Genomic DNA, 23206 nt, shown 5'->3' on the forward strand with positions numbered 1-23206 from the left:
CTTTTCTTTGTAAGACTAAGAAGCTCACGTGGAAGTTCCATATATTATCTGTGGAGGGAAATCTCTTGTATTTGCAGCGATGTCAGGTTTTTTTTGAATGCTATCCGTCATACATGGTGCAACAGCAAGAACACTTTTTCTTTTTCTTTTTTTCCTGCGAGGTTTCTTGATGCATCTTATTCAGAACTACCGGCTTTTGAAGCTAGTAGGATTCTTATCACGAGACCACAAGTTCAAGTCACCTCATTCATGAAGAATCTTAGGCTTAGGGTTTTGTCATATGAAATGAGAAAGAATACAACTCAAACAGAGACTTCAAAACCCTAGCACTCCAAAGATTAGCAGAAAAATAAACCAAGAACCAAGACACCGTGAGCAGAAGGAACTCATGAAGAAGATGATGATCCAAGCCACATAGATATGCTTGAAATCTACAAATCTTTTCGCAAATACAGATTCTAATATGTAAGAGACAGCAGAATCCTTTGTGGGACTAAAATTGTAACGTGAGATCCCTGAAGAGTAGTGCATTTACCTTATACATAGTATAACTAAACTTTTACCAAACTACCTAATTCCTATTTCCCTTTACAAGTTGTTTGGGTGTTACAATAATTATAATTGTAGTCTTGTACTTTGCATAGACTTTGGTACCTATTTTGGGGCTTACAATGCGAAGAAACAACAATGCCTTCAAGACCCTATCATGCACTGCTTGTAAAAAAAGCGCTGTATCAAAGGCGAAGATTAACTGCAACCACAAATTTGTGAAGAATCTATATGGATGATGGTCCTGCCGCTAAAGCTCGACAGACCTGAAACCTCAGGTGAATTCATCAATGTGCATGGCTTCGCTGCTATACTGGCGGCTTGAAACGCAAGGGCATACCAAAAATACTAGACCGAATCAGAACACTAAACAAATGGCCTGGCACCAAATCTACCACAATGTGCAGTCCCCAGCGGCAGACATGCCTGTGTAATCAATTGGATCAGAACTGTCAATTCTTGGACTAGGCTGCAGATGGTTCACAGATCTAAGCCTTTTCAGTTAACACATCTACTCACGTCCAAGACTTGAAATAGGTGTCAATGGCTCAAACAACTTCCTGCCCAAACCCGACCCCTATCTGCAGTCAACTGTTGTTTGTTGGTAGATTCTAACCCTAGATAGTTTTATGTAGGTAACTATACATTTGCAAAGTTTTAGAGTTCACCCTTTCGAAGGCATATGCCAGGTAAAGTTTTATCAAGAAGACCACATATGAAGGAATGCATATCAAATTAAACTGAATCCACAGACAATCTTGAGACATGATACAGCTTAGCCATTCAACAATTTTACAGTTGCTGGCTAACCTGTCAGTTTTTTTCCTATTTCTTGAATGAGTTCTGACAAATAATGAGAGCAGATCAATTGGCAGGGATGGAATCAAGGCAAATTCTCACCCAACTGATTTTTAATAAGTCTGAATGTACCTTTGCAGCTTTTAACAATGAAGCCGCTCTGAATAAATCAATGATTAAGTCTAGTACCATTAATTGCAGGGGCAGTTCCTCTGATCATCTTGACATAGGAGGCATAGTCACTGTAGTGCATGGTGTACAGGGTGCTCTGATAGCGGGTGACACGGAGTCGCCTGCGAAGCGACTCAGTGATGACTCCATTGTAACCAGCTTTCCTCATCAATGAGTCAATGGTTTCTGTTTTTGCCCAACCTGTTTCAAAAGGGGAAAAGAAAAGGTCTCCGTCATACCGATATAAAGCATATTCTGAAGATAAAACCACCACGCCCTTTATCTTATGAAGCCCTCTGTGCGAACAATTATGTTCAGAAGATGGAAAAACACATGAAAGAGCATTAGATATAGAATAATGCATCAGTAAGCATCTCATATCTCCCTACATGAAAGAGCAATTTTCCTGTAATCCTTCAATTTCATGGTTCCAGAGAGTCACCTAGGCCATTATCTATTATGGCATTTGACCACAATTCATGACGGACTAACACTTGAACACTAGAACTGGAAGTTGATGTACAGGTTTGTGCAAATTTGAACTGATTTTCAGATGCTCTGAACTTCTAGAGAGAAGCACTATTTCAATAGTTCATATGAAAATAAAGGGAAAACTGAGGAGAGCAAACAAATAATACACAATGTACCTTCATGGGCAGCAACCTCGGGCAAGTAAGTTGCACTACGCCTTGTGTTGTAATCTGGGTCAGTAAATTCAATAATTAAGCCATGCTTTCCAATCTGCAAAATAGAAACTGCTCAGTTGTAATCATTAGAAATACTCTAGCTGCTTTAGACAGTGATTGGTGTGAACATGGGAACACATGGGTTGATGGAGAAGGAAAAAAGAAAAAGAAAAAAACAATAGTAATTTGTTTAAGCAAACAAGTAATACAGCATGCTGCAAGGCAACCTCTGAAAAGCACAGAAATCAGACAACTACTGATTTTGCCTCTTGCTGCAATCAGAAACAAAAAGCTACATTCTCTTAGCTTTGCAGTTAGTTTTAAAGATCCTACCATGCCATTATTTTTATCAATGGTCAAATCCTTTAAAAACAGATTTTTTTTTTGATCTCATATCTAACAATGCCTCGACCAGATCATCCTTTCTATCTTTTCCTCCCCAGTAAAATCTTGAGGGTGTTTCAATGCCTCAGAATACAACAGAATAACTAGCAGGCCAGTGCATTAGAATCTAGCAGGAAACTAGAAGGTAATAAGGTTTAGAAAGAGAAGCAGAAGATAAATATTGGGTCATTATAAATCGCCTTTCAAAATGATATTGGTGTCTCATTGAAAGATGAAGTTTAAAATTTCTTTTGCATGCAAACAGCTTATACCTACCACCCATGCCCCTAGCTAATATGTTGTGCATACCACATCAAACACAAGAGAAGCAGCAAACCTCCCAATCAAGGTAATGGAGAGCAGATTCATAATCAGTCAGAATAGATACTGTGCATTCCAAATATGGCAATTCTTTAGCTTGTATAGGAGGAAAGCGCCGGTCCCTCAGAGCACTGCAAGAAGACAGAAAATCCATTACCTGAAGGAATTAAAAGACATATTATACATATACCTTTACTCCCTGTGACCACCTCAGAAAGACAGAAATCAACTACAGGAAAAATAAAACGCTCTCCTTGGAAAATCCAGAATCTTACATTTAACACAAATTAAGGAAATTTCCTTTGCACAATGAAAAGGTGGAGTTATTACCCAGAAGTTAACAGAATTAAAACTAAATCATAACATACTATAACCTGTCACCATCACAATTCATCAAGAAGCAGAAAAGTCACTAGCACTGGCTTTGAGCAGTCATACTAGGAGCGGAACACTTGCTCAAACAAAATGGAATCAGCACTAGTAAAACACTATTCAACTATGTCATCTAAACCACAATCAGCCAAGCCTTCAAGCATCAAAATGAAGTCAGTTTTGTAGAAGAAATCCAAGTAGAACACCGAGTAGATTTTCACAACCACTTGACAACATGTTGCGGACCATTTAAGAATTTCTGCTGAATTCTTGGCCACGATAACTTTCGGAAAAGAAGAGCTTGCCATGAATCTAAAAGTCTACTAGGCAGGCAGCAAAGAAGTCCTTGCTCACAAATGTCATCTATGTTTTGTTTCCTTGCCCAACTTTCCTGAACCTTCAACTTAATTTCAAACCTCTCTCCTTACAGGAACCTTAATGTCTAGAAACTCTTAAAACCGTACAAACTCAATTAACTCTTCATCATTATCCTGTACCAGCATATCCAAAACTTCCAGTAGTATACCAATTTCTAAATTTTCCTTAACATAATCATGAAATCACTTTCATTGTCATCTACAATCAACTAATGCACGTGCGCCCACTTCACTGTTCAACATCAGGTCCAAACATTATTGGTCTAACAACTGTATCATAAAAATATATAGTTGGACACATATGAAGAACATCTACACATCATATTTTCTTTGAAGATGTCAGGCATATTGACATTCATCTCTTATTATAGTAGATTCAATAAAACAAAATTAATGAAGGCCATCAATTTTAATTGAGGACTTCAAAAAAAAATTCTAATTCCTATTACTTGTCTTGATCATTGCTGTACCATGCTTTACCTAAAACCTCATAATTTGGTTTATAAGTTTTATACCATAAAAGTACAACTTACATCTTTACTACAATGGAAAAGTGTTGTTTATCAAGTTCATTACAATTATGAATGATGGAATGAAAGCCACTGATCAAATGCTCCAAACTCTTGAATAAACCACGTGCATTTCATGTGCCCAGCACCGTTTCTTTTTTTAACCTCCATATATCAGCACAACACAATTTCTTCAATTATTCTAATTTTCCTAGCAAGATGTCGTTGGATAAGCTTAGTTGTCACAGCTGATGGGTTAGCTGTTCTAGAAAGGATAAAGTAAACTATGACGCCAACTGCTGCCATAACAGGCAAAATAATGTGTTTGATTAAAGCTCTAACAAGCAGAGCCCTGGGCATATGGTGTAAAAGCCATCTAGTTGGATTCCAAATATTATTCATGCAACGACAACAGACAAAAAGCACTAAAGATTGCCAGTTTTTTAGTGTCTGCAACATTTGTCATCGGCATATTTCTAGCATGTAATGAAGACCATATACTAGCAAACTTTTATCCTGCAAAAAGATTCTCATCCCTGTCTTTGTTCACAAAGTTTCAATGCAGCTCCAGATATTGAGAGCAAAAGAAAAACAATACTCATTCCTTTACCACTACGAAAAGACAACCTTTTTAGAGATCCACCACATAAGGTATGAAATCTTACATCAGTGATACAGTTGTCAACTGATCAATCTACCTATTTCTAAACCTGTATAGCAAACCACATGCCATACACAAACCTAATAAATGTGGCTGTATGAAGTTTCCTAGCCTATGATCTATTATGAAAAGTGTCGACACATTGATGAGCAGTCAGAAGTAGGGGTAAAGGTAGTTTGAATAATATCCGTTTTGATTCATTTTCATATCCGAATTTATCTGGATATGGATAGAAATTTGAGCATCCAATTAATATCCATATTCATAAGAAAAACGAATATGGATATAGATAGACAACCATCCAATCCGTATCCTAATATCCAATTCTATTTGTAATTCTATTTAATTTTATATAATACCCATGAACTTCTAAGAAAAATAAATGCCTATATTAATATGATATTGACTTAATTTACCTTCCACTTAGTAATATCTCTAATTCTATAATCACAAAATTTAGTTATCTGACTTATATCTATATTTATATACATACTTTCACTATCTGATTTGTACCAGTATCGGTTTAAAACAAATATGGATATGAAATTGCATCTAACTAATATCCGTATTCTGATAAGTATTCGTTAAACAAAACAAATATGGATATGGATATACTGGTACCCGATCTATATCTGATTTGGTTTCAGCCCTAGTCAGAAGCTATTTGAATTAGACCTCCTCTTCCTAAATGATTGGTATTTAGAACTTATTTCACCAATCAAATTTTCATCAAGAACTTTCAATGTCACAATCATAAGGCATTTGAAACATAGCTTCATCAGCCAACAAAGGTACAGGTGCAAGCACTTCTCTTATATGTCATTGAGGGAAAAAGAACTATAAGAACTAATAAATCTATTATTGGCACGATTAGAGAACATGACAGTGCTGGCTTACCCCCCCTACAAACTAACAGAACTACTAATGCATAATTAGAGAATTCGATATCTAAAACAATATCATTTTATCTACTGATTTTGCAATTTTTGGGTTCAATGAACCAAATTCATCGAAATTGTGACATATCTATCAGTATGATTTGATAAGACCACTCTAGTGCCATGAATAAGTTTTAAGCATCAACGTACAAGTTTTACATTATTCATCAGTAGGAAAGTAACAGAATTTAAGAGAATGGTCAATTTCTTCTCTTGTTCCCAGCATTAGACAGTTTATATGGTTTCTTATCAATTTGGAAGTTCTGTATAAACAACACCCATACAGTTCTGAGGGAAAGATTAAAATTTATTCAGCCTAGATACGAGAATATCATTTTCAATAATGAATAATACAAATATTTCATGTGATATGGCATATATATAGACCCAGAAATATGTGTAGAGCAGTTTATTCATCAACCAATACACGCATCATAAGTCAGATAATTATCGCTGCATTAAAATGACGTGCTAATGCTAACTGATGCAATACAAGCATAGATGCATATGATTGTCATGATTTCCTGTGTTTATAACCTGGAAATTAAAAATAATCAAATTCAGAACTGAGCAGTCCAGGCTTTTGCATTACATCAAATTCTTGTTCCGAAGATAATTACGTTGATGGTGCTAGATTTGAATCATCAATTTAGAGGCTTTTAGTTAAGTGTTAAAATTTAGAATAAGAATCACAACAAGGTTATCATCCTTCCAATATCACCATGCACAAAATCAGAAACTTCCGGATGGTATCTATGTAAAACAAAATACCTAGTTAATGCGTAGTCCCTAAAACCATTTATCAAGCAACGGGCTTCTAAAGTTCCAATACATCCACGCAGACGCGGCTCCCCACCATTGACTGCTTTCTTCCAAGTTACAAACAATGGGCTGAAATCAGAAACATATCAATGTAAGAGCAGAGCAATACTACAAATATATCCATAGAGAACTACAGCATACAAATAAAACTTCAAAGACTTCAGCCTAGTATAACGGCAATTTCAGATGTGAAAGACCCATCACCTTACTATTGAATCGATGAAATTCATAATAAGCCTTAATTCACAATGGGTGATGATATTTCCAAAGGGAACATAAATCATTGATCAACAAATTATCACAGTAGTCAAATTATCACAGATCCTTCCTTTTTTCGTACATTACAAATTTGATGGCATTCGATCAACGTAACTTTATAATCATTAAAGACACATTACAGCATTTGTAAGCAAACTGCCTTAATCCAATCAGCACAAAGAAAACAGAAACTAAAGCCATCAATATTAGATGTAAAGGACACATATAGGGCGAACAGGAACCTCTAACCATGACAGAAAAACCAAAAGAATAAATAAAAAAGATAAAGTATAAAAAACATCAAAAAGGAAAATTAGTACCAACAGCACCATAAGAAGGGAAGAAGAATCATGTGCCAATGTTTAATTTTAAGAACAACATGAGACACGGACCCATACCTGGCTATTTATCTAACATTTAAAGAAAGTGATTAAGGTATATATGTTTTTTTTTAAAAAAAAAACACTTTTCAAAGAAAACAAACCTCAAATACCAATCCTTCACTCAACAAAACCCAAGAAGAAATTTTTAATCCTCATATCCGTAAGAGAACCTAAAACCAAAAAGATCTACCAATTTAGAATCGAGAAAAGAAAGCAATCCTTTAATGCATAAGCAATCAGAGCATAATCCAGCGATCATCAGTCCTTTATTATTGTTTTAAACCATCAAAAGCGTTTTTCCAACGTTTTATAGCTCGACTGAAGGCCAGCGGGCAATCAAACCACTAGAACACCAGAAACTCCGAAGGTGAAGAAGAAAACAAACAAAAATCCCTCCAAGGTTCCTTTTCTCCTACAAGGAAGTGAGGTTAAACGCCATAAAATTCCACAATAACACGAGAAACGATAATCGGAACCAAGGAGACGAATCGGAGGAGGGCGATCCTTACTGCTGGCCTTCTTCGAAAGCCGGGGGAGGCGCCTGGTCGCTATTGTAGTGGGCGACAAGGGTGTCGAAGCAGTACACCGCCATTTCCCGATTCGCGGACACCATCTTGGAGCGCGAGAAATCGTGCTTCTTCTAAGGATCGGAGACCGGCGCCGGAGAGCAACGATCTCCGAGGATCGGATGGAGGAATGGAGAAGGGAAGGGCGGGCCGCCTCCCTCTCTCTAGGGCTCGTAGAGGAGAAAAGAATCGGGGGAGAAGAAACTCCACGCTTGGGGTTATATAATATCCGAGCCTCCTCGTTGGGGATAACCGAGAGAGAGAATGCATAGAAGGAGAAAAGGGCAGAAGCAATTGGGAACGTCTCCGAATAGGACTCCAATGGCTCCGGCGAGTTTTTTTTTTCAAAAAACTAATTAACTGTCTTACCTAAATTACCCCTCTAATTTATTCTTTTTAAAAAAAAAATAATTAGAATTTTTAGACAAACAAAAATGCTAAACACTTTTTTTAATATAAAAATTATTTAGCCAAAATAACTTAATATTTAACCGAATTAATAAAGAATAAATATTATAAATTGCTCTTCATCTCTCCCTTTACAAAGTTTCGAAAGTATCTTTTGCGTTCTTATTATGTTGTAACGTTAAAAAAAATTATGTAACTGGATAAATTGAATAAGTAAAATTTATTTCAGATTTATAAGCAAGGCAACTAAACGGGCTTACAGTATTGCCCAGTTAGCGCAAGGGTAATATGGTAAATTAGAATTGGGATTAGAAAAGAGGATTGGGTGAGGTTGGGCCAAACAGCTGTACACTGTTCTGGAGCAATTAAAAAGCGACACGTAGTGGATGAGAGTAAATTTCGGCACTTGCGTGAACAATATTGCCGATTTGGGGACAGATGGCGTTCGTATATGCTCGCATCAGATGATATGCTTCTCCGGGGAGATCATGAGAGCGTTACTTGGACCTAAGAGAAGCGATGGTTGGTCCCCACAAGAAAGGGAGGGGAGAACTAAACCGTCGTGACATAGGCTAATGGCATCCAGAACAGAATAAGGGCCCACCTGGAAAGCAAGGAGGGAAACGTGCTCGAATGGTTAGCGCTAATAAAGCTATTATTTACCCCACGACCCTTTTCCTTCTTTTTTTTTTTTTCTTTCTTCCTTCAAAAGTAGCTCTCTTAATTGGAACAAGAAACCAACTAATGACATGAACAAGTCTAGAGGTTGCTATTGGCCCAAATGCTTTTAAAGATCTCTTGAAATTGATGTGACGAAACATGCGAATGGACCTAACATTTTAATTTGTAAAATAAGCAATTTTTCAAGGATAATTGTCAAAAAAAAGAACAGTCCAAAAGTTGCATAGGCGTTTGCCTTTCCGGCAGTAAGAAAAGAGGAAAAAGTTTCTTTAAATGGAATAATGGATGGGTACTCAGAGTTTTTTTTTTTTTTTCTCACAGTGGGTATAGCTAAGCAGTTGCATTTGAGCTAATGTTTTAAACTATTTGACGCAAATTTAATTAAGAACACTTATCATTGTTCAAAACAAAAAAAAGAAAAAAAAAATGGAGGACCGGTTTGAGTCTTGAGGTTCCGGTCTTAAAAGTGGTATTTATTTCGACGGATGCATTCTAGGCGGTGGTAGAAGAAGTGGTACAAGCTTCGTTATTAGAGGCGAAGATAGTTGTTGCTGGCGTATGTCAGATTTTTAACATATCTGTTTCGAGGGTAGAGCTAAGGGCAGCTTAGGCTGGTCCGTGTCATGCCCGACGTATTCTACGGGTCAGCGCAGTCCTGCTCAAAGGTAATTCGGCAAGATTATTAAGTCGATCCAAGGGGGCACCGGCAGCATGGTTGGATACTATCCCTTCTTCGAAATATTCGGGCCATGGTAGATGGAGACGTCATTTTCCAGACCAAGCATGTTTATAAAGAGGTCAATGAAGCTATAGATTGGGTGGCCTCGTATGTGGCTGACCACTCTAAGGGTCTCATGGGTTGGTGAGGAGGAATTGCTTACACTCCGTGACTTATAATACCCAAAAGAGGGGGGAAAATGAGGGGAAAAAAACCTAGTTAGAACTTACCGATAGTGATGATTAAAGCCTGGTGCAATTTGATCCACTTTTCATCCATATCAGCATTACTAGCTTTGAACAGGCTATAAGAGAGAAGCACATCGACAAAGCTACCTTGATTTGCTCCGTAGAGAATATATCGCAGTTCAGAAGCAACTGCGATTGTTTACATGAAAGTGAGATACTTCAGAAGGTACCAAATTTAAGATTTCAACTTCGCTCCCAGCATACAGAACTTTATGATGATAACCACAAATATAAAAGCTGAATGCCGCCGAATCTCAAGACTAAAGGAAATTACAATGCAAAATACTTCCAGCCACATTTGAATTCATGTTGTACCAACATCAAAAAGCAGAATGAAGGTTAAAAAGGGTTGATTGGGTTGGTGATTTTGAGTGCAGGGTGGGGAGACTAAATGAGTATAACATAGTGTTTGAAAAAAAGTTATTCATCAGCATTCCACAACGAGTTGGAGGACAGGTTCCCCCCTTACACAGCAATTCTGTTAATTCCTTTATTTACCAAGTCCAGCGCAATTCAGGAGCAAAAAATGCATCAACTACTGCACCTGGTTCTAAACAACTAAACGAACTAGGATACAATACCGAACTCTTGAATTTCTGTCTGGAGAATTAGAATGCTACATATCAGGAGGAAGATATGTTCTAGTTATCAGCAAAGAATAATCTGTCAACAGGTTTATGACTGATTGCAAGAGGTGACAGGATCAGAGACACTCATATATAAAATCCCTGCTCCACACTTCAATTCAAGATCTGCAATTGATGGCAGGGACTGTACCAGTATCTAACCTGTATAGTCCCGTATCCTACCATGCCTGTCGACAATCGATACGCATATATGTATCGTTAGATACCAGTATAGCATTTTTTTTTTCTTTTATGTTTTTGAGGATTCTTTTAAGCCCTATGGACGTTTAAAATGGAAGAATAAGAGAAAGGAAAGAAAGACAGGCAAAGAAGAAGAGGCAAAAAGAAAGGAAAGGAAGAAGAAAGTCGCAGACAACAAATTTTCTGCTCAGATGAAAAGATCCATAGTTTGGTTAGTAATGGTTCATGCATTTTTTAAAGTTGAAGTATCTTTTTTTCTTGACAAAAGGGGGAACTTAAATTGGAAGTATCTTGCCTCCCCAGTCTCACAGAATGAGATTCCTAGAATAGACTGAACTGGAGGAAGCCACGAAATGGCCAAGTTACTCATAAGATTTTTTTTTTTCCATGCCTCGAAATTTAAGGACAAGATTGCATATAATAGGAAGCACCTAGTGTGGTTGTGGGATCTTGAGAAACTCTAAACTTATATAGTAAATAGTTTTTAGAACATGGTGTCAGACAACTAAGAAAACTTTCACTTTCTTACAAAGTTCTTTTCTTTCAAGTACACATCTGACTCAAGCATATCAAGCCATATTCTCACTAATAGGTGTTTCACTTAGTAGCTGAAATATCTGTATAACCTTTACCACAAACAAACGAGGATGTAAATTTCAAAGAACATTTCCGACACGAATGAAATACCTGAACAGAAACAACAGACAAGTTCTTTACTTTCAGATCAGAAGTGTATAACAAGCAATCTTGCAACAAAAACAATTGATGCCAAGGGAATGCAGAATAGCATTTGCTACTTAAAATTTGAAGGGGACATACATAAGAAACTAAAGGCAAAAGGCCTATCAGAAATCATCATAACATCTATCAATGCATGATATAACTGATGCAGTACCAGCAATAAGCACCATTTCTGCAAGCATCATTGCAGGCTTTCTGGATAGTTTCAACTGTATGAAGTAGTTCGAATAAATAACCTTCTATGACAGGTACACTTGTCTTTGAGACTATGTCAGCTTAGAATGGATCATGGTCAACAGTTGATGAAGCGGCCTGTGAAAACAGCAAGATAAAAGCATTAATGGTGGTCAACAAGCGAGGGCCAACAATCAGATAAATCATGCCAAGGCTACTACGAATTGATGTGTAACAACACTTAAGGAGAACCTCATAAGCATAACAGGAACTAAGACCGACCAATCGATAACAAAACTTAAGACCAACTAGTCGATCAACAGAAAACTACATTATATATTGCAGCTAACTAGCTATAGCTATCTAAAAATGTTACAGAGATGGATATAAACTCATATCCACTACTTGTACATTCTTTATCACTTTTGTTGCATTGCTTTCTTACGGCGATGACAGATCTTGACAACTTGCATTTCTAGAAGGAAAGAGCCACAATGACTTTTGATGCTTAAGTCAAAATGTCATGGTCATAGTTATTTCTTCTCTAACCATGGTAGTGGTTGTTATCATTATACTGTATCATAATGCAATTGATGCGTTGAGAAAATGTTATAGAGTAGATCAATAGCCTATTAAAAGTTGATTAAGAGATTATCCATCTCTAATAATCATTATGTTGGTTATCAAGTACTGCATGCACTCAGGATTGGTTGGTTGCCATGTATGTCGGTTTCAGTGCTATTATTATTGATGGGGTGGATGGTCTGCTCCTATTCTAATTGATCTTGGTTTAGTTCATTCATATTACTCTTAGCACATGGTTTATTATAAAGTTTATGCTCATGTTGGAGCAAAAACTATAATCTTACCTTCCTATAACCAAAGAGGATCAGGTATTATGTAAGTTATGGATCATATTGTTTAGTTTAGGCATGTGTTAACACTTACCAATTAGAAGATTAGGTAACAAACTTCTCTAAAAATTTTATTGGCACACAAACATAAAAAAACAATTCATCTTTTACTTTTTCATTTGCATATATTCCGTCTGAAAACAACTTCATCTCCATATCTTCCATCTCTCTTTCTTCATATGCATCATTTATGATCTTTTTAAGAGGTTATCCTCTAAATGATAAAAGTTAACTAGCCACAAAAGTGATCGAGTATCAGTTGATTGTCTATGAAGCATCCCATGTTTGCTCACCTAAATATACTTACATTATTAGCACACTGGCACTGCCGATGCCAGTTGATCTAGAGAGCCCTATAATTAATGCATTAGTTCTTAACCTAGTATACAGAATCTAGAAGAACATGCATACACACTAAACAAAGAAATCCAAGACAAGCAAATAAAAAGGCTTGTAATGAAGACTCAAAAGGGAACGTTGACTAGATATTTTATTTTTCTGTATCGATATAAAATGACTGTATCATTCTCCTTTACTGTGTTCACAAGATCCATAGATATGGACATGCCAACTAGTAGAGAAACAACCTCAACCTCGAGAGATTATCCTTATTCCATTATACCTGTTTCTTTAAAATTGGATGGTACTTTCAAAAGGGAGACAGAAATTCTTTACCAAAGGATAACAACATATTGGCATCGCTACCATTTAAACAAAATTCTGCACTTCTGATAGTTAAATGATAAGATGGAAAGAAATCAAATTACAGTGTCCAACATTATAGGGCTTCAGTTCACATGTATTAACTCTGCATAATCTACAAAAGACCATCTCACCACAATGCTTTCATAGTAATACTGAAAGATATATTGTACAAAAGTATACAGAAGACTAAAGTTATAGTCACTTATGATAATACAAACTGGAAAAGAGTTAACCTGAAACGCAAGCATAGTGCATTTGGCATCTGGAGTAGTGAGAACAATCACTGTCCCAGTTGTTCCATGCTTGACAGGTCTCGAGAGAAAATTGACATTTGGCCGATGCAGTTTTGCTCTGAATACAAGAAAAGACCTCTGAATCTTTCTGTATATCCCATGAACTACAGTAGACATGTGAGTGCAATAATTGATTATTCTTCCAACATCATTTTACTAAACCACCAGTAGAAAGGACAGGTTGGTGAAGAGAATGCAGGAATAACTTTCAGTAGTCATACATTCTGATAACTCTGTAAAACAGGATGAAGAATAGAAGATGGCTTGATTTGAAATCATGTTCAATGCTATTAACTGTCTCCTATGCTTCCAGTGGCAATTTGGGCTTCATGGATTTCAAGAATAGCTAATCCGATTCAAAATTTAATAAATGAAATAGATAACTCAGATATAAATGAGTTCGAAAGGACTTCTGCCTTTTTTTTTCAAAAAAAAAAGAGGACATCATTACATATGAATCACATTAAAAACAGGTCATATTGATAGTCAGCAGTCCAGGCAATACCCATGCATGAAAATGAATCCTTGTGCAGTCTTTTGATGAGATGGGATGAAGGGTAATATTAATCATATATTTTAGATAAAAGTCAAATCTCAACCCAACAATTTCATAGATTAAAACAAGAACTTCTCTTCAAAAGACTATAAGATATTTGGTAGAAATCTTGGGAACCCAATATCAGTAAAATCAGGAATTAGAGATACACAATACAGCCAGTTATTTTTCATAACCACCAAAACTTGGCATTAAACAATGGCAAACTCACAATATTCAGAAAGGAACCATTGCAAATATCTTATAGACCTTTACAAGTATCATTGCTCGGTCTCTGCTTTACCTGTAAGAACCACCCGGTGAATCACTGCCCAAGCTGCCAGCCATGGCGACGTTTAAGACAGGACCACTGATAGGCTATTTACCATGTGTTGCCAAAGCCACCAATGTATTCGAGAGCGAACCTCCAGAAGCAGCCACCCATAGCCCACAACGCCCTGCCCCTCTCCTCGTGATCAGCAACTTTCCTCGTGCCTTTCTCTATCCCCACTCTCTTTAGGAATTAATCATTAACCATGCCAGAAAAATCCACCTAGCGGAGTTAAACGCAAAAGATGCAAGCAAACTCAAAAAGAAACAAAACTTCGGGATTAACAGATAAAGACTCAGGACATCTGGCGAACAAAAAAACACAAAAGTCATCAATCCAAGCTAGCGAAGGGTAGCGGCTTTATGAACCGTTGCCGCTGATAACTGACTGGTCCTAAGCACCACAACGAGAAGTGCAACGACACTAGAGAGCTCGGTGATTAGCTGCTCTGATTGGAATTGAAGAAGGCGAGCGGTGTTTGATCGTTGCAACTGAGATCTTCGTCAGATAGTAGCACTCCGACCTAAAATAGCACAGAGCATAGAAGTCCTTTGGCCGAAATGTATCTAGTAGAAGACCCTCCGATGCCTAAGTTAGTGTAGTAATCATGGAACAGAAGGAGGTCGTCTTTTTGCCTCTTAGGGCATTTGCTCTCTCTCATTTTGTGTATGTCCGGTGGAGAAGCCTACCTACCAACAGAAAATTAGGGCATGTGGGTCGACCATAAATGACTGGCTTGAGTACGGCTTGTACATCAGACGTGAATACTTCGCACACGGATGACGTCTTGCCTGTTGCATTGGTGGGGATCTCAATGATCATGGGGTCTCCCGATAAGGATGCGGCTAATTATGAGAAGCTCATGATATGCAAACTCAGCGGTATGGGACTGGGCCCGCCCAATCTCTAGATCTATCACGTGTTGTCACCAAAGCATGTTTTAGCGGGTTAGACTTTCTGGTGAGCATAGCCAGTTTTTCATGAATAAATGGTCATAGGGATCGTCTTTACCCCCACTAAACCATATGGAATAAATAATTTATCTTTATTTTGACAACGCAATTTGTTCACTCCACCCCACGGATACGAGAGAGAGGGAAAATTAGGCGTGCCCCAACCAAGCACGCGTGATCGCTTCCTATCTCCGATGTCTATTGCATGCTCTCTTTTGGCTAAAGCGTTTGGAACTCTTTTTTTTTTTTTTTTTTTTTTTTTTTTTTTTTTTTTTTTTTTTTTTTTGTTGTTGCTGAAAACGGATATTTCATACAATACGTGTACGAATACATCCAAGAAAATCAAAATAAAGCAACTCGCGGAGCGCATGTGGCAGCTCCTCCTCCCCCGACCAAAGGGTATACCCTGAGTGATGAGCCGCATGGGCCGCCACCCAATCGGCTGCCCCATTAGCTTCTCTAAATACATGTTGAGCCTGAAAGGCTCGCTCATCTCCCATCATGCTCCCTATGTCGCGGATCAAAGGGTGGTCTGTACCATCACCCGTCGCCCCCCTCCGAATCCATCCGATGACCGTGGTGGAGTCGCCCTCCAAAATGATCGACCTGGCTCGCAGGATCATCCTCGCATGGCGCACGCCCGCCCAGGCTGCTCGAAGCTCTGCCTCCGGAACCGACGTATCGAACAGCTGGCAGCCACCTGCTGCAACTACCCTGGAGTGCGGGCCTCGTATAACAAAGCCCGCACCACCCCGCGCACCGCCGTCCAACACCGACCCGTCAAAATTGACCTTGAGGAAACTCGGGGGTGGGGGCTCCCAGGTGAAAAACACCATATGGTGGGCTGCCGAAGCAGAGGGGGGGCCCTAGGTGTCCCGAGCTGTCAAAGGTCTGTCTGAAGAGGTGGTGGGTACAAACTCAAGGGCCTGAACACGAGCAAGCTCCGCAGCAAACCTCGGTGACACCCTGCGGTCGCCGAGAGTACGAGCATTTCTTGCCAGCCAAATCTGGTGCGCTGTGCAAGTCGCTCTAATAGCCTCCTGACACGTCCCGGAACTGGGTAGCCCCTGTCGTATCATGTGAAGGAACTGTGGCCTGTCACTCCGGGCCTCTTGCGAGATCCCGGCCCACTGCCATGTCAATCTCGCCCATACACACTGAAAGAGCACATGGTCTACCGACTCCACAGCCCCACACGCTCCACACTCTGCAGGGATCCCCCAACCACGCCTACTCAGCGCAGCTCTCGTCGGAAGGCGATCCCAGAACACCTTCCATAAGAAGAGGGCTACCCGCGGGTGGAGACCGTGCCTCCAGATCCATGTGCAATCCGGCCCCCTCTCCCGTTCTGACTGGATGACACGGGAGAGGTCTCCTAGCCTAACACTGGCCTGGCTCGATGTGCCCCATACCCTGACATCCCGCCCCCCACATCCTGGTAACGGAAGAGACCGGATCCTCGCTGCGAGGTGTACCCCAAATAGCTGTCGAAGTCTAGTATCATCCCACTCTACTCCACCTCCTGCCAAAAGGTCGCTAACCCGTAGTCCCTCTACTGCCTCTACATCGACCATGGTCGGCCAACGCCTCAATGGCACGGTGTCCACCCATGGCTCGCTGGTCACATCAATGCTCTGCCCGTCGCCGATCAGCCACCTGGTGCTCGCTAATGCAGTCGGTAAGTGCCTCACAATCTCACGCCACATGAAAGAGACTCGGCGGCCCCTCCATGCCCCCCCTAGGCCCCCTCGTCCATATCGGGCTGCCATCACCTGACTCCATAGGCTATGTGGCTCAAGTATAAACCGAACTGCATGCCGAGCGATGAGCGCCTCGCGCCTCTCCATCAGGGACTGCACCCCAAGACCGCCCTCACTAATAGGACGGCAGACCTGCTCCCAAGCCACCAAATGCACTCCATGGCCTCCACCGTGTGAGCCCCACAAAAAACTCCGAAGAAGACGCTCAATCCTCAACAAGGTCGTCTTTGGCATAACAGTGTTGGCCATGAGATACATCGGTATGGATCCCAACACTGATCTGACCAAAGTCAATCTCCCCATCATGGATAGGGAAGATGCTCTCCATCCCTCAAGCCTGCTCTGTACCCGCTGCACCAGGCCCGAGCACTCTGCCACTCGCGGTCGTCGGCCGGTGATGGTAACTCCCAGGTAGGTCAGCGTCCCCTCCTGCTCTGGTATCTGCAGTAACCCCCGGATCTCCTGTCGAACTCTGGACTCCGTACTGGGGCTGAAGGTAATAGCTGACTTCCGGAAGTTCACTCTCTGGCCAGACGCTATGCAATAGTCCGTCACCACCCTGCGAAGAACCCGTGCCTCAGCCACTCGTGCCCTGGTCAAAAGAAGACAATCATCAGCGAAAAATAAGTGGGAAAGGGGTCGGGCCCCTGGTGCCGGACTATACGGCACCAGCTCCCGGCTAGCGCAAACTCTCTGCAAAGCTCGTGACAAGAACAGGATGGTACGTTTGGAACTCTTCCCTGAGAGAATTTTTCATGGAATACTCCCAAGAACAGGATGGTACGGTTGCTGGCCATTCCCCAGCCAGCAGACACCGATATCAGAGATTGGTTATATGACTGCATACAGTCTAACTTATATTAATTCAAATCTCAATCAGTATTGGATGCAAATGATTGACTTCTACATAATAGTGGAATCAGAATTTCCCCTTAAAAGGGCCTAGCATACACATACTTCGAAAAATCAAAAAAAAATATTGACTTAAAATTTTTATTGATGAAAATTATGCTACAAAATTTCCTTCTCAAAAAAATAGTATGCCATCATTAGTGCTGCACTTCGCCTCATTGTCAAATCTGAAACAATTAAATAAACTATCGTAGACTTTTCTATTTATATAAATAAATAGGGGCTCATAGTTTATAGATTATAAATTACACCCTTTTTAGACTGATCTTACCGCTTTCTATTTGAATGATGCAAAAATAAAATAAAAAAACAATAGTCACAGCAAAGATGATCATGTAAAAAAAAAAAATTATTTAGAAAATTCTAAAGTGAATAAAGATCTATTTACGGTAGTAATGAAATGAATGAATAAAAAATTATTTTGAAAAATAAAAAAGAAACTATATAACACCGTCTCTATCTATGAAGAGTGAAGGACGAATTTGAATGTGACACATATACATAGAAATATATTTGTATTTATGTGCGTATATATATGTATGTGTATATATGTATATGTACCTATTAAGGCTGTAAATGGAACGGGTTGGATCCTAAAATTAGACTCGAATCATTTTTTGGATCGGATCTGGGTTTACTGAATGGACCCGATCCGACCTGAATGCACGGGGGGGGGGGGGGGGGGGGGGGGGGAGCAAAAGAGAATCTTTTCTGGCGGGTTTTCAAGGCAGACAGAAAGGAGATATGGGTTTCTTAGGAGCTTATTAGCTTGCTCCCTAAGGGATGGGAAATGCCAGGCAACGAGGAGGGAAAGCTTTGTACCAAAAAAAACCAAAAGAAGAAGAAGAAGAAGAAGGAGGAGGAGGAGTAGGGTTCAAGCATGGAAGGATAGCAACAAGCATAGGTTCACAGAATCCAAAGGAACCTCGGCCCGTCAGGATTCCCTCTCGATCTATTACACTGTTGATACCTCTGGCGTCTCGGTAGCTGGCTTTTTTTTTTTTCCTTCTGTTTTTTGGTTTTGTTTCTTTTAACTTTTGAAGGGAGAAAGTGAGGGAACACTGAACTGAATATGGGTCATGTGCCAGTTTTCTGCAATGGAATTGGATTTTGGAAGAAGGTCTGGGATTTTTTTTTGTCCCCGTGAGAGGGGAGCTGGGAGACGCCAAGTTCCGTCCAATCAATCATATAAATAAAAAATAGTGTGATATGAAATTTGGCTTGTAGACCGACTTACTTAGTAAGTTGTTCTGACTGGAGGTCAATTGCAGGACTTGACCGACTTAGTAAGTCATGGGCCATCTGTTCAGACTGGAGGTCAATTGCAAGTCTTTCAAGTCATAGGTCACCCAGCACCTCATAATTATGATATGACCAAATTAGGTTTGCCCAAATTCTTTTCCAAAAGCACAAAAAAAAGTAGACTCGATTCGAACCCGAACTCGATCCAACTCGGACTTGAACCCGACCTGACCCGATCCGTTCTTCAACCGGATCGGATCTAGGTGAGCCAAAAATAGGTCCGGTTCAAACCCGATTGAAGTTTAATATTCCATAATACTGCTTTATAACTAAATAAGCTAGTTAAAAATTAGGTTTTCTTCTATGATACAAGTAAATAATACGTGATACATTATTCTCAGCTAAACCTATTTTAATTTGTTATTTATTTTTTTCATATTCTGTCTAAATAATGACATAAAAAAATAAATTGATTCGAACCTAAATTCGGGCTCTGTTCCAGCTCAAGCTGGGCCAATGATATATCCAAGCGTGGCCCGAAAAATAAATGAGCTCTATATTTAAGCTCAAATCTAATCTGAATTTTTTCGAGCCCAGCCCGATGGGCCTCTGGCCGGCTCGAGCCAATTTCCAACTCTACATTCAGGTATTATTGATTTGATATATCAAACACTTTTACGAGAGAATGGACATGCATATGCATGCATGATATTAATATGTGAGAGATTTTTGTGGAGGATATATTATGTCACTAGACTTTGTGAGATTTAAAAAATATATAGCAGATTAATTGACTAGAGATAAATGTAGGAATGTGGTCCCAGAATTATTAAATTGGATGGAATGAAAGCCTATTGAGAAGTGTGTTTCAAAATATTTTTTGCTTTGAAAGTACATATACTCGAGGGACCATCTTTGGGTGGGAGAGGCAGAGTTGTCCGGTGTACTCCATGATGTATTGCTTTTTGAGTTTCTTGGTTGTATTCGTACACGTTATGTATGATATTTTTATTTTTAGTTAAAAAAAAAAAAAGTACATACATAGCTAGTTGATCAAGCTTCGATTACTCTTCTGGTGCCAAAAATTTGGCTTGATGTGTTTTTTTTTTTTTTTGTACATAGGGCATGTTATATGTTCAAGGTAACACATATTTATTGCAAAGGAAATCGGGCAGCTGGCTGGATAGCCGTGCGGCCAATCAATGGAAACTTCGTCATTGTCATTGATAGCTATACTTGTGTTCCACTTTCTTGGGGTAACATTTTACTTGCAGAGTTGCAGATCTAAGTGGTGCAATTTAGGCTCAGCAACCTACGTTGTAACCAAAAAAGAAATACCTCAACTACTCTTCCGACCAACCCAACTGTCCCGACCGCTACCTTGCACTAACCGCCCGCGTCAAAGCCAGCCTTCCCGGCCACAAGACCCGCCACGTCATCATCCCCGCGGCCGTACTATGTGAACGACTGAACCGTCCCCCCCCCTTTCCCCACGCCCCCGGGAAAGAGAAGAGACACCCAACCAACAGACGACTGAGAGAGAGCGCTACATACAAACCCATCAATCCATATGCGAAGCGACGCCCGGCCGGCCGGAATCCGACGAATCCGGCAATGGAGAGACCGATCTCCGACCAATCTCCAGCGGAGTCCTCTGACGGTGGCCCGCCGTCGCACCCCGTCCCCATGCTCCTCCCCGTCTTCATCCTCTTCTTCATTCTCCTCTGCTTCCTCTCCATCTTCCTCTTCCGCGACCTCCTCCACTACGTCTCCGCCTGGATCGCCCGCAGGGGGGCCCGAGGACGCGGCGGCGACGGGGGCGGAGGGTTGGCTGGCGGCGGGGAGACCCAGGGTGAGACGGGGCTGGACCCAGCGATCATCGCGTCGTTCCCGAAGCTGCCGTACTCGGCGGTGAGGGGGGTGCAGGAGGGGAAGTGCGGGGCGGAGTGCGCGGTGTGCCTGGCGGAGTTCGCCGGTGGGGACGTCATACGGCTGCTGACTGTCTGCTGCCACGCATTCCACCCGGCCTGCATCGACTCCTGGCTCGCCTCCCACACCACCTGCCCCATCTGCCGCTCCGACCTCGAGGCGCCGCCCAACGAGGCGGCGGTCCTGGCGGTGAGGGAGGCCGTCGGCGGTGGGGATGGCCATGCGATCGACGTAGTAGAAGAGGACGGGGAGGGGCAGTCGGGTCGGATGCGGAAATCGCGATCGAGGAGCCTGTCGATCACCATGGACAGGGCGGAGCGCGGAGAAGGGTAACGATAGGAACACGATAAAGGCTGACAGAGAGCCGCAGAGGAGCGAACCAGCCGTTATTCTTCGCCCGCAAGAAGCGGGCGATGACTTCGGGGACCGGACGGTCCCAAATCCTAAACCTCTCATACCAATTTTTATTTTTTATATTTTTTTTTTGGTTCTTATTTATTCACCTTCTTCCCTGCAAGACAATGCAACATCCTGTAAAATTAGACCATAAAGTTAGAGCCTAGTTCTGCTTAGGGGTTTGAAAAGGCAAAAAAAGAGGAAAATTTGAAAAGTTTTCGACAATTCCATTGCTTCGTTAGCTTGTTCGACCCCAACTAGGTTGTGTAAATATAATCTGAAAAGTCTTGGGGTTCTCTGCTGTTTCTTTTCGATTGCTTCGTTAGCTTGGAAGTCATTGATGTGCTGTTTTTTTTTTCCCACATTTTTTTTTAACTTCACGAGAGCTTGTTCTCCCCTGACTGGCTGTGTCAATATAATCGAAAAGGCTTGGGGTTATCTGCTGTGTTTTTTTCAATTGCTTCGTTAGCTTGGAAGTTACTTATGTGCTGCTTTTTTTTTCCCCACTTTTTTTTCCTGCAAGGAGCTAAATTCACCTCGAAAAGGTTTTTTTTTGTGCAAGGACCTAAATTCATAGGCACGGAATGGGGCCGAGGATGTTATAGCTCAGGACGTGACGTGAAAAAGCTAGTTCAAAAATATTATTTGAGATTTTTGGTTCTGTATGAGTATTCAAGTTCTATCCAACAAATAATCAATATAGGAACAGATACATACTCATACAGATGCTTACGTACCTCCTTCGTTTATAAGCTCTAGCGTCCTCGGCAAGCTAAAAATCCAAATTCATTTAAATTTAATTGGAAATACTATAATCAGCTCATGGTCAGCTCAAATATATGTGTCGTAGTGTCTTCTAGTCTACATAGGTCATGAGCTGGATTTGCTCTAATACCATTTGTTACAATCCAAGATCTTATCCAAAAAAGTTAGACGGAAGCTATTATTTAAATTTATTAATCTTATATAAATACTCAAAATTTATTTAGCAAATAATCAATATAGAATTAAGTACCCATGCGCACTATTCTTGGAGGACTAAGAAAACATCATCAACAACCGCCCAAATGAGAAGGATGTCTCGCCAGCAGACTATCCAAGCTCGACCAAAAAAGATTTTTAAAAAGGAAAAAATGTGATATGATCGAGGAGAAGAAAATTTTTTTTCAACTCGCTCAAATCGAATCTCTTAAAAGAAAACTCGAAAGAAAATGAAGAAATCTCAAACTAGGGCTTTAAGTTTTCTTTTATTGATTTTTTCACCCCTCTTAAACTGAGATACATAGCTCCTATCTATAATATTAGTAAGATCTTCTCCTTTCATAATTTGGATTGGATTCCTCTAATAATTCGAATATGGCTAGATATCCTAAAATAAATATAATTAATAAAAATTTTCTAAAAAAAACTAAAATTTTGTGAGAAGGTAGATCTCAACTTCTACATCAACTTTATCTTCTGTCACTCTACCTGATTCTTCTTGGATAGAGAACTATACCCAGTCAAAGTCTTATCCGAAAAGAAATTTTCGGTTTGACCGGTCCGTTTTGGAGCCTAAAAGCTAGAATTTCGGTCTGATTCAATCTCCTATGAGGTTGGCCCAAAGTTATAGATCTCGAAAAGACAACCAATTATTTAAAAAAA

General features: G+C 40.2%; 2 protein-coding genes across 2 annotated transcripts; one reads left to right on the forward strand and one right to left on the reverse strand.

The window, feature by feature from the left end:
- Positions 1-1265: 1265 nt before the first annotated feature.
- Positions 1266-8107, reverse strand: LOC103704694 (uncharacterized protein At2g38710). The gene is made up of 5 exons (XM_008788098.6): positions 7739-8107; positions 6538-6657; positions 2926-3040; positions 2166-2259; positions 1266-1719 (listed from the first exon to the last, which is right to left on the reverse strand). Exons 1-5 carry the CDS (start codon positions 7840-7842, stop codon positions 1517-1519), a joined length of 636 nt encoding a protein of 211 aa, XP_008786320.1. The 5' UTR covers positions 7843-8107; the 3' UTR covers positions 1266-1516.
- Positions 8108-20153: 12046 nt separating this feature from the next.
- Positions 20154-22174, forward strand: LOC113462558 (RING-H2 finger protein ATL28-like). The gene has a single exon (XM_026803646.4). It carries the CDS (start codon positions 20852-20854, stop codon positions 21497-21499), a length of 648 nt encoding a protein of 215 aa, XP_026659447.1. The 5' UTR covers positions 20154-20851; the 3' UTR covers positions 21500-22174.
- Positions 22175-23206: the final 1032 nt, after the last annotated feature.

This window comes from Phoenix dactylifera, chromosome 6, assembly GCF_051530095.1.
Source record: "Phoenix dactylifera cultivar Ajwa chromosome 6, Ajwa_hap1_PhDact_Kaust_v1.1, whole genome shotgun sequence".
In the NCBI taxonomy this organism is placed as follows: domain Eukaryota; kingdom Viridiplantae; phylum Streptophyta; class Magnoliopsida; order Arecales; family Arecaceae; genus Phoenix; species Phoenix dactylifera.

Coding starts and splice junctions, on each gene's coding strand:
- LOC113462558 (XM_026803646.4), top strand. CDS start 20,852: ATGGAGAGACCGATCTCCGACCAATCTCCAGCGGAGTCCTCTGACGGT.
- LOC103704694 (XM_008788098.6), bottom strand. CDS start 7,842: ATGGTGTCCGCGAATCGGGAAATGGCGGTGTACTGCTTCGACACCCTT. Junction 3,041..6,537: donor AGGGACTACGCATTAACTAG/GTATTTTGTTTT, acceptor GTCTTCTTGCAG/TGCTCTGAGGGACCGGCGCT. Junction 1,720..2,165: donor CGAGGTTGCTGCCCATGAAG/GTACATTGTGTA, acceptor CTTTTGAAACAG/GTTGGGCAAAAACAGAAACC.